Source organism: Oryzias melastigma, linkage group LG24 (genome assembly GCF_002922805.2).
Source record: "Oryzias melastigma strain HK-1 linkage group LG24, ASM292280v2, whole genome shotgun sequence".
NCBI lineage: Eukaryota > Metazoa > Chordata > Actinopteri > Beloniformes > Adrianichthyidae > Oryzias > Oryzias melastigma.
In genome coordinates, this window is record NC_050535.1 from 3,037,417 (window position 1) to 3,049,367 (window position 11,951).

Sequence of the window (11,951 nt, forward strand, 5' to 3'; positions counted from 1 at the left end):
GCTTAATTACTAGCTGAACTCTAAATTAGCATAAAATTCCTTAGTAAATTAAATCAGACAAAATGTTAGCATGTTGCTAAAATAAAAGCTAAACTCTAATTAGCATAAAAACTCAAGTAGTTCACAATTAGCGAACAATTTTAGCATATCGCTAAAAGATTAGCTAAACTCCAAATTAGCATAAAAAAACGTAATTAGAGGCCAAATTAGCCCAAAAGGCTAGCTCGTTGCTCAATTACTAGCTGAACTCCTAAATAGTTACTTCCTCAGTAACTAAATTAGTCAAACAAATCACCTTGTTTCTAAAATAAAAGCTAAATTCTAAATTATCCCAGAAAAACTTCAACAGATAACAAATTAGCCAAAACATCAGCAAATTATTAGCTAAACCCCAAATTAGCATAAAATTCCTCAGTAAACTAAATTAGTCGAAAATGTTAGCATGTTGCTAAAATAGAAGCTAAACTCTAAATTAGCCTAAAAACCCAGTAAATAACAAATCAGACAAAAACGCTAGCATGTAGCTAAAATAATAGCTCATCTCTAATTTTTTTTAAAATTACTATTTCATTTTTCTTCACCCAGAGAGTCACCATGGAGAGATAAAAGAGCCACATGTGGCTCTGGAGCTGCAGGTTTAGACCTCTGGGTTAGACACTTCACCCTTCCTGCCTCCAGTGTGGCCTCATATGGAAAGCCAGGAGGGACAATACTGTGAAGAACTTCTACGTTCTCGTACTTTTCGTGGTCAGAGAGCGTCCATAACACACGTGTTGAATGTCCTGATGATGGTCAGCGGGATCTTAGGCGTGTACTGGCGGCCACGCCTCCGCTGGAGCTACATCAGTAATTTGTCATCACCAGTTATATGGAAGTGATTGAGCTTCTGGAAAAGTGCAGGAAAATCCAAACATTTTTTTACTTTTTAAGTTTTTAAGTTTTAAAATTTTACTTTTTTGACTTTTAAGTTTCCCAAATTCTAAGTTTTTAACTTTTTTTAAAAATTGTAATTTTTTTAAGTTTTAACGTTTTAGGTTTTTAAGTTTTAACTATCTAAGTTTTGAGTTTCTATGTGTTTAAATTTCTATGCCTTCTTTAAATTTTTCAGTTTTTAATTTTTTAGGTTTTTAAAATTCTTAGTTTCAAAGTTTGAACTTTTCTAGGTTTTTAAGTTTTAAGTTGAAGCTTTAAACTTTTTTACTTTTTTATGTTTAGGATTTTTTTAATATATCTTTTTAGGTTTTTTAGGTTTATACGTTTTTGATTTTCAAAATGTTCCTCTTTTTAAAGTTTTAACTTTTCTGGTTTTTTTTGTTTTTAATATTCAAATTTTGATATTTTTTTACTTATTGACGTTTCAAGTTTCTAAGTTTGTACGTTTCTTAGAGTTTAAGTTAGAATTTGTTTGTTTTTTCAGTTTCTAAGTTTTAAAAATTTCTTACTTTTTACATGTGTAAGATTTTTAAAATATTTTTTGGTATTTTGGGTTTTTAAGTTTCAACATTCAAGTTTTACAAGCTTTTAACATTTTCTACATTTCAATGTTTTTAAGTTTTAACTTCTTGGGTTTTGAAGTTTTTAAAGTTTTTATGCTTCAACTTGTTAAGTGTTTACGTTTTCAGGTTTTTAAGTTTCCAAGATTAGTTTTTAAGATTGAACTTTTTAACATTTCAAGTTTTTAAGTGTTTAAGTTTCAAACTTCTAAGACTTCAGGTTTTTTAATTTTATGTGCTGATCTTCAAAACATTTTGTGCTTTTAAGTTTTTACATTTTTAATTTTCAGTGTTTTGAGGTTTCTAAGTTTTTTACTTTTTAAAATTTCAAGTTTATAAGTTCCCAAGTTGTTATATTTTCAGGTTTTTAAGTTACGTTTATTTATATTTTAATTCTGCTGTGTGGCTTGTGTTTTGTTTATTGTGTTAACATTTGGACCTCAAGTCTATAATAACATTTCTATTCTATTCTATTCTATTCTATTCTATTCTATTCTATTCTATCTTTTTTAAATTTTATCTCAGCTCTACATGAGCAGAAAATCTTTCAGGAAGTCCAATCAGTATCAGATCTAGTGTTTCCAGTTCTACGCTTAAACCCCTTCATCAGAACTTCCTTCAGGTGAGCAGCCACCAGGATCCAGCCAATCAAACGATTTCTCTGCATCCAGAACACGAATCTTCTGGTTAACATCCTTTCATTCCCTCAGCACGACTCGTCCTACTCCGTTCTGCTGATGGAAAGCCTCAGGAAGCAAACGTACCTGTCTGCGTAAGCGGCAGCAGTTGACCTCTAATGAGGTCGTAACCCCCCCCCCCATCTTTCAATCAGCTGGATCACAGCGGGACTGCAGAGTTTGAACCATCCTAGCATTCATTATTACATTCCTCTAACCACATACTGATTACATTGACCAGATCTGCAGGGAGCGAGAGTCTTTAAATAGTTTTTGTTCCCATCACTTCTTTGCAATGGCATCTCCGTCTCCATGGCAACGCAAAAGGATGTCAAACGCACCTGTATGTTGGGGTTCTGCAAGCTGATGTCGGCATTGGCGAGGTCGGGGAAGTTGTTGATGTCGAAGACGAAGGGTTTGGTGTCCTCCTCGGGCTGGGGCTGGGGGAGAACGCCCACGGAGCGGTGCTGGGGGTGGGGCCACCTCCTCTGCTGGCCGTGAGGCTCCGGATCCAGACTCTGGACCTGGTTCTGCTGCTCCAAAGGTCCCAACTGGACATCGCCACTGAGACTGTTAGCCTGAACAAATAGAGTTTTATCTGGACATATTCTTGAACAAATCCATCATTTATGCATTTTATTCATTACAAAAGTTCAGAAAATTAACAAATACATGAAAAAGATGTGAAGAAGCACACATGGATGGGACAGTTTCTCACTTAAAGATGTTAAAGATTCAAGAAAATACTGAAAATTTGATGTTTAATCCACAAAAAGCTTAAAAACATGCATGCAGGAACACAAAAGAAGCACAAAAATATCAAAAATTCAAATAATTCCAAGATAACATTGACTACTTCACATTTTGGGGTCCAAGAAAGGCCCAAAGCAAAACCGGTCCACCATCAGCCCTGGTTCTTGTTTTGTCCCGTCAGCAGGCATCTATCTAGGCTGAAGACAAAGGGGGTCCTGTGCCAAAGAGATCCTCTCGTAGCTTTAATGAGAGGGGCCGGGCGGCGTGGGACCCCTGAGCTGATGGAGGGGTCCCAACCTGCTGCCGCCGCCATCAACGCTTCAACAGACCCATCGGGTTATGGAAAAGATGACAGCAAACGTGTTTTAATGTTTTTAAAAGACAGTTTTTGGATAAAACAGCTCATTAAGAGATAATTCGACAAGATGATGGATAATGTGTCTTAGTCTCTTTTTGAATAAAGTTTTTGGATTTTTTTCATTCAGGTTTGTCTCTTTTTCGAGCAGTTTTGAGTATAAAACAGCTTCTTAAGATATAATTGCAAAAAATGACAGAAAATGCCTGTGAATTTTTTTAAATAAAGTTTTTGGAAGACAGCTTTTTAAAAGATAATCAGATAAAATGAAGGAAAATGTATTTTAACTGCTTTTTAAATTAAGTTTTTGGATTTATTTTATTCAGGTTTGTCTCATTTTAGAGCAGTTTTAGGTATAAAACAGCTTCTTCAGAGATAATGGGAAAAGATGATGGAAAATGTGAAATAAATGCTTTTTAAATAAAGTTTTTTTTTATTTTTTTTGTTGACACTTTTCTCATTTTAGAGCAATTTTGAGTATAAAATGGTTTATTAAGAGATAATTGGACAAGATGATGGAAAATGTGTTTTAACTGCTTTTTAAATAAAGTTTTGGGATTTCTTTTTTTATTGAGGTTGGTCTTGTTTTAGATCAGTTCAGAGTATTAAACAGTTTATTAAAAGATAATTGGAAAAGATAATGGAAAAATCATTTTAGCTGCTTTTTAAATAAAGTTTTTGAATTCTTTTTATTGAGGTCTGTCTAATTTTAGAGCAGTTTTGAGCATAAAACATCTTATTAAGAGATAATGGGAAAAAAGATGAAAAATGTGATTTAATTGTTTTTTAAATAAAGTTTTTGGATAAATCAACATATTAGGAGATAATTGGAAACGATGATGGAAAATGTGATTCAGTTGTTTTTAAATAAAGTTTTTGGATTTTTTTATTGAGGTTTGTCTGCAGTTTTGAGTATAAAACGGCTTATTAAGAGATAATGGGAAAAGATGATGGAAAGTGTGATCTAACTGCTTTTTAAATAAAGTTTTGGGATAAAATAACACAGTAAGAGATAATTTCTTCATTAACTGACTAATTATGTTATTTTAGATCCTTTTTGTGTGAAAACATAACATTTTCTCCACTATTTTTCAGTTTCTGACCAAACTCTGAAGGTTTATGATGATAAATACGATTATTTTTTGACATTCTGAAGTGACTCTCAGGGCCGGACACAGCTGGACCCCTCCCAGCTGTGCGTGATCTCGCCACCATGCCACCCCTCAGTTATAATAACAAACTCTGCAGAGAGATGAAAAAGGGCCGCATGCTTTTACACCCTCCTCGTCTGGTGTTGCTTCACATCTGGATCCTGTATTCTTTCGGCCTGTATATCACTCCCCCCCACCCTAACTCTCCCTCTGATCCTCCTCTTGGTGGTGGGGGCTCCTCTGATCAAAGGCTGATGGCATGCGGCGTTTAACGAGGACTGACCTGCCTGAGTTCCAGAACGGAGCTACTGTCGCCCCTGATGATGATGCCACACACTACTACTACAGGGAGGGTGGATGAGGCCTGCAGGAGGGGGGGGGGCAGGCCTGATTTGTATCAAAGGGTCCTGCACTTGGCTGTTTCCAAACCATTACAGAAGAACAATAAACTATGGACGCTCTTTGATCCACGTTTGCAAATGGACAACAAATGCATGGCTGCCCGCCGCCGGAACTGGGGCGAGGCTGTGGGGTGTGTGAGCAGAGAGTAAACAGGTCCTGGAGGGGGGGAAGAGGCCACCTCTACCCTCCTCCTCCTCCTCCTCCTCCTCTTCGCCTTTTCGTTTTGAAGGCAAAAACAGGAAATTCCACATTAACACAGAAAAAAAAGAGCCAGTGTCAACAATCGGATGAGTGACACTTGACCTGCAGCTCCAGTGGTTACATAAGCAGTGCCCTCACTGGGCACCAACCTTTCCACCCACCGGGTCACATTCAGTCCCCCAAACCTCCAGAGAATCCAGTTCTGCCTTTCATTGGATGATGAGAGAGGAAAAGCCTCCGTGGGAGGCCACACAAGACGAGGAGTTCAAAGGCAAAACCCCAGCATCAGACTTTGATATCCAAATATGTCTGTGGAGCACAAACATTCCCTTTGGACACACGCACGCACAGCTCGGCATGTGCAAGTTGGGATTTATGATAGCAGGGTGGATGCCCAGAGACTGCAGACTTTACTATACATGGAGAGTGGAGCAGAGGAGTGAAAAGCTGCGCAGAAAAGCACCAGATCTCATTCAAATTAAGTCAATAATTGCAGAAATTGGTCAAATGAAAGCACTTACTTTGTGCGCAACGTTCTTGCGTCTGGTTGGGAATCCTACCCCCACACCGACGACGAGGATCGACCAAAGCACGAAGAGCGTCTGAAATCTGGCTGCGCCTTGACGCATGTTTTTCCACCTCCGCGCAGGAGCTTCTCAGTCTGGAATGTGCTGCTTTGAAAGAAGTTTCCCCGCAACTTTAGGACAAACGCCGGCTTTCTTTTGTGAATTTCTTGTGCCAAAGCGCACCGGCATCAAGAGCTTTTACGCGCGTTATCCATGTCTGGCAGGCGCGCCAGGCGCAGCGATCGTCAGTGGTTTGGATGAGGCGAGCTCAGCTCCTCTCTTCCCCATAAACCCGGCAGCAGGACGGAGCTTTTTAAGGATCACCTCGTCCGCACCGGCGCGCTCCTCTTCAGCTACTTTGGGACTGACTCACTCGTCGTGGGTGTTTTCTTCCAACACAATGACATCTGGAGAGCCTTTTTCTTCTCTCTTTGCTTAATGGGTTAATCCATTATCAAGCTGAAGTTCATCCATCGTTCTGCCCGGCCGAGCGCTTCTGCGTAAAACCTGCGCGGAACTTTTACGCACGCGGAGGTTCGGGGTGGGATTGCTCACAGCTGTGTGAGGGGGGGCTGGATGACGCGCAGTCATGAGGTGAATGTTCCGTCATTCAATTGGAGTCACTTTTATTGAAAAAAGTACAAGAATAGACATTTTTTTCTTCTTTTAGTGTGTGCAGGAAATAAATCCATTTCAACAAAGTGGATTCAATTAAGCGATTTAATCTTTTCAAGTAGTTTGTCAACATGGCTTTAAGACTCCAAGAGCACTTTAGAAGGGGAAAAAACAGTTTTCAGTGCCTCCTGTAGCAGAATTTACAGGTAAAAGCTGGACATAAATCTGTTTGAAATGTTTCTCTTAAAAAAACAAAATAAAAACTTTGAGAACACAAGTTTTTATATCATACATCAATAATTCAACATGTAATAAAACACATTTTTCTGTCAGCTTAGCACAGTGTTGGAATGCTTGTGTCAAAAAAACTAAAACATGATTTTTAGTGTTTTTGGAGACCATATTAAATTGAAATGAACAAATTTCCTTCCCCGCCGTCTTCATGCCGGCATCAGAAACACCCGTCAGAGGCGGAGAGACGAAATTAACACAAAAACCGCCTGAAATAAATAAATAACAAGCCGCCGTCGGTACGTCGGATGAGTGGCATCGTCATGCATACGACTGGAAGCTCCGAGTCAGCACTTGTGTGAGAAGAAATGTGAACAAAAAACAAACAATCCCACATTTGGAAATGATTCCAGACTCGTTCTTCTGTGCAGGTGTAAACAGTAATAAGGCCAATTCTAGCGAGGATTCCTTCACGGCTGAGATCATCTGTTCGGCATTACAGGACCAACAAACAAAGTAGAAAATATATCTTTACATAAATATCCTTTGGTTAGAGAGAATCCACTCTTCAAGTCGTGGAGATCAGAAAAAAGCGATAAATAATATTTACAGTTGTTGTGTTTTCTTCTGAGCGTCACCGCCGCAACGGAATTCCTTTTCAGAAGTAGGAATTCCCGTCGAAGCTCCGCCTTCTAGTGCGAAGAAAACTTCGCGTTTGGGTTTTTATTTGAATTATTATTGCACAAATAAAAATACACATTCAGTGTGTGCACTGCTGTGCGACCTGATGAGGTGAGAGTTTGGAGACAACTTTAGAGAACGGAAAGAAAGCGTTTGAGGAAAGTAGGCGGAGCTCAGTCCTGGAGCAGGCTTTCTTCAGACGACCATCCCAGCGAGGAGAGAGGGCGCCCCCGTCTGGAGTACTTCAGCTGGAGGAGGTCGCCCACCTCGCTGATGGCTTCCAGCGCCTGAAAGAAAAAAACATCAACATAGAATTTACAAAAAAGCCAAAAAATGACAATTAATAAAATTTAAAACATTTCAAGTGTTTTTTTTTTAACTATAATTATGAAGTTTTTATGTCTTAAAAAGCCATATTTCATGTTGATCCCTCCTCTCTGATGATACTAGTGGTGTAAATCTTCAGCACTGCTACAAAAAAATGTCAGAAATGTCGTTTAGAGCCAGATTCCAGTTTGGACGAGGACGGCGTTTGCTTCCATTAACTACAAAATTTAATTGTGCAAACAGGTTTAATGGAAATGCCAGGGTGTCATTCAGAGTACTGGGCAGAAATCCCATCATGCCGTGGGCTCTCGCGATGCTTTGTTTTAGTAAAACTGTCGGATTCCCCTGGTCCGCAACTGTTCTAAATCAGCTGCTAGGCGACCGCCTGGGAGGACCCCCACCACTATAGGGACCCCCGGCAACCTGGTAACCATCCAAAGTCGCATCGACCCCCGCTGTACCCGGCTGTCCCTTGCGACCCGCCGGACAATTTCTCATTACATTTGTTCTCTTTCATAAGAAAAATGCCACACAGACATTAAAAACACAAAAAACATGAAGAAAATTGTGTTTTTACATCTTTTTGGGGTAAAAAATTAAGCCTAAACTTCAATTTTTTGCAGTATTTCTTGATTTGAATAATTGTGGCCAAATTTGAAAAAGATTGGATTTGTGACACAGAGAATACAATGGGGCGGGGCATAAGCTCCATGCTCCGCCCCATTCTGATGCTTGTAGACGACGAGTCTGAAGCTGCTATGAAATTGAGCAAATTGAATAAATTCTCCTAATGGAAACTTCAATTTAGAAAAAAACGAATTTTGTTTAAAAAAAAAAAAAGCTTCTGTGTTTGTCGTAGGCGGTTTTTGAGGCGTCTCCAATTTGAATATTTCGCAAAACTGCAATGGAATGAAATGATTCACGTGGCCAACAGTGACTGCACCGTTAACACGGCCTCTGGAACGGCGGAATTGTTGGATTTCCCCAAAACTGCTTGATCCGTGCAGCTCGCCGCTCCACGTCCCGAATGAGACGCCGACGTCTCCTTTGATAGATGATGATGAGCGCAGAAATATGAATGTAAATCAAAGTGTTGTTCACATCCTGTGTTTTTGAATGACTGTTTATTCAGATAATTATCATTTAACAAAAACGTTGGGAAATTGTGTTTTTCTAGAATATCAATAAAGTTTTGTGCAAATGTGTAAAAGAAACGCAGCTTATTCTCCAAACTGGTTAACTCTGAAATTGATGGTCATTTTTGTTAAACTCCTAATGTTGGACATTAAAAGTTAGGAGGAGAGTGTATGAAGAGAGAATTGATGGGAAGTGGGGGCGGGCTTGCATAGCGCCAACAGCCCTAAACGTCAGAGGTGGATTTCTCTTGCAGAAATTGTCCTTTTTTGGCTAAAATCTGGGAACGCTTTGAAAATAGATCAAAAGATGATCAAAGTATGTCTTTAAACTTTATGAAAACGTTCTTTATGGACAAAAATGACAAAAGTGAAACGTCTGGATTGATCTGAGCAGAAACTCCTTCAGCTTTCTCCTCCAGAGTCGGCATTGCAACACACTGCAGGACACCTGGAAACAATTTACCTTCTGATCCGTTTTTTTCTGATTCCACGGCTTAAGAAGTAGAAAGGACTGTTCTCCTTCCAAAGACAAAAAAACAGCTCCTGATTGAGCTCCACAAAAGGAGCCCGATGCTCCTCGAATCCATCATCACAAACGAGCGAGAGAGGAAATAAAAACTCCGTTTGAAGCCTCAGATGTAAACACAGAAGGTCAGCTGACTGACGGGGCCGCCTCCTCCATCATGAGGAGGATCAAAGGACGGCGCCTGGCGTCCGCATGTCTCACCGTGTCCAGCATCTCTCTGGTGTGAGCGGCCGACACGCAGAAGCGCGCTCTGGACTCGATGATGGGCGTGGCCGGGAAGCCGACGACCACGGTGCCGATGTTCCTCTTCAGCATCTCTCGCCCGAAAGCCCTGAGGACAATCATCAGATCCTCAAAATCCAAAGAGAAAGGATGAAAAGTGACAGGGAAAAGACTCACATACCCGATTTTGGCGGGCATGTAGAGCATGAGCGGCACGACGGGCGAGTCGTCGTTCCCGTAAATGATGAATCCCATTTCCCGGAGTTTTCTACGGAAGTAGGTGGTGTTTTCCGACAGCTGACGGAGACGATCGGCACCTAAAAACGAGAAACATTTCAGGATTTTTCCTCCATCTTCGCACTGATGGACTTTTAATCAGGTTACACAGATTTGTGGTTCATTCCAAACACAAACTGATTAAATCTAAACAAAAAACACATTTTTCTTTCCATTCTGAGAGTTTAAAAACAGACAACACCTTCAGCTCCAGAACTTTACACGTTCAATCAACCGGTTTAATCAGAATTATTTATGTAATTATGAAACAGGCTTTTCATGCTGGCTCGCTTTCAACACAACAGATCCAAAGTGGAAAAAAAACCCCAAAAGTCTCTGTTTTAAAGCCAACAACAGCAAGAAAAAATCTTTTATGGTGTTTGAGAGAGACGGTCTTTGAAGACGAACTGAATTCCTTCAAGGAGCTAAAGCTGAACAGACGTCGGCGACCGTCTGACGCGGATTCACCCTTCAGCCGCTCTGATAGCATCTGAGGCAAACAAATCGCCGTGCGCCGCAGAGTGCCAGCAGCAATAAACATCTGCACCTCTGGAAAACAGCAGGAAGGCTTCAAAGTCCCAGCTGAGTCTGGGTTTCCACTCGCCCTTCTTGTGGATTTCACAATAAAAGCGTGGTTTGGTCCTCATCTGTCCCGACTAAACACAGCGAGCCTTCAGCGGGCGGCCCGGCTGTCACTTTGACTTTACGTCAGCGCTTCAAAGGCTGCGACAATGACAAGAGCTGCGGCCAATCAGAAACGAGCTCAAACCCATCCAGCTAGAAACACAGAAGATCAACTGAAACTGATATTTAAAAGGTTTTCTCAAATTCACATCGTTTAAGACAAGATTTTTGATCAATAAAAAGGTTTCAACCGCTGCTCCTCAGGAACTAAAACATCAGTCTGTGCTGCCATCTTGTGGTCACGTCGGGTATTGACGCCCGAGTTCAGCTGATTTAGAGCGTTAGAGCGTACCGAGCGTGCTGCCGTCCTCGCCCATGATGATCTTCATGGAGGAGATGATCTGCTGAGCCACCGGAGGAGACATGGAGGTGGCATACAGGGCGCTGTGGGAGTGGCAGCGCAGGTAGTCGATCAGCTCCTGGAAAACGAGAAAAAACATGATTGAAGTTTCAGAACAAACTTTTGTAGAGATTCAAACTAATCTCAACGCTGTGGCTCAAAGTGGACCTGATCCGATCGTGTTTTGATCCATCTTCAAAGCATTCCCAGTGGTTTTTTCATTAGGATTAGACAGTTTGTAACCAAAATCAAAAAGTTAGAAGTGAATTAGAAGTTTGCCTCTGAGATTAGGGTGCGTAGCAGCCCCGCCCCCCTTCCCATCCCCATTGATGAGATTAAGACAAAAACATACTTTAATCTTGACTGGTAATGACTTTAAAACAGACATTTTTAGAGTTTTTATAAAATAAAAAAAAAAATGAAAAAAATATGTTTTTGTTGTCGTCATTCTAGTACCATTTTCAGCAATAGGTTGATGTTCCTCAGAGAAATGCTGCGTTCATGTGATGTTGGAATAATCGGAAAAACGACCGTTGGAAATCACACATGACTATCAGAAAAAAAAAAAAAATTAAAGACTACATGAAAAAACATTAATAAAGGTAAAGGGACATCAAAGTTAAAAAAATTGAACTAAAAATTTTTTTTTTTTTTTTTTTAAAGTTGAAGAAATTTTTTTGGTTACTATTCGGTATACTAACCCCAAAAAATGTTTAAACTTAAATTTTTAGACGTTTTTTTTTTTTTATTCTTTTTTTTTTTTAGATCTTTTGGTAAAAAAACTTTAGACAAAAACAATTGTAAATAAATTTAAATATTTAGAATTTTTTTTTTTTTTACTTTAGACAAAAAAAAAATGTTTTCTGTTTAGTAACTGGTGCGCACCAGATACTAAACAGAAAACAAATGCTTTTTTAAACTTAAATTTTTAGAACTTTTTTATTTTATTCTCTTTTATTTTTAGAACTTTTTTTTAAGACAAAAAATTGTTTTCTGTTCAGTATCTGGTGCACACCAGTTCCTATCCGGTTTTCTTTGCCCAAACAGCCTTTTTTCTTCTGCTCCTGACTCTTGAATAAAGAAATACTCAAATTTTTAAGCTTGATTCTCTTTACTTCACCAGAAAAAGCCTCAAGAACATCCTAAAAACACAGTTTTCACTGGAGTGAGTCTTCCAAAGTTAAGTCAGAGGTCAACAGGAAGCTCCTTCTTTTCCTTCTTCCTTTCCCGGCGGTGTCAGCCAACGACTAAACCAGGAAATCTCTGCGGCTCCTGAATTATCTCGACTGTCATCAACAGTGGGAAGCTCTCATAA

At 39.6% G+C, this 11,951-nt stretch overlaps 2 protein-coding genes across 2 annotated transcripts in view; both read right to left on the minus strand.

Annotated features, from left to right (window-relative positions):
• Window positions 1–6,170, minus strand: part of ism2b (isthmin 2b) — an 11,048-nt gene extending 4,878 nt beyond the window's left edge. The window contains exons 1-2 of the mRNA XM_024290909.2: window positions 5,554–6,170; window positions 2,512–2,748 (exon numbers count right to left, since the gene is read on the minus strand). Coding sequence (XP_024146677.1) covers window positions 2,512–2,748; window positions 5,554–5,661 — 345 coding nt within the window. The 5' untranslated portion in view covers window positions 5,662–6,170. The remainder of the gene's footprint in view (window positions 1–2,511; window positions 2,749–5,553) is intronic.
• A 134-nt stretch (window positions 6,171–6,304) lies between these two features.
• sptlc2b (serine palmitoyltransferase, long chain base subunit 2b) overlaps window positions 6,305–11,951 on the minus strand; it is an 11,711-nt gene continuing 6,064 nt past the window's right edge. Inside the window, exons 9-12 of the mRNA XM_024290908.2 lie at window positions 10,589–10,715; window positions 9,518–9,653; window positions 9,316–9,445; window positions 6,305–7,412 (exon numbers count right to left, since the gene is read on the minus strand). Of these exons, the coding sequence (XP_024146676.1) occupies window positions 7,299–7,412; window positions 9,316–9,445; window positions 9,518–9,653; window positions 10,589–10,715 (507 nt within the window). The 3' untranslated portion in view covers window positions 6,305–7,298. The remainder of the gene's footprint in view (window positions 7,413–9,315; window positions 9,446–9,517; window positions 9,654–10,588; window positions 10,716–11,951) is intronic.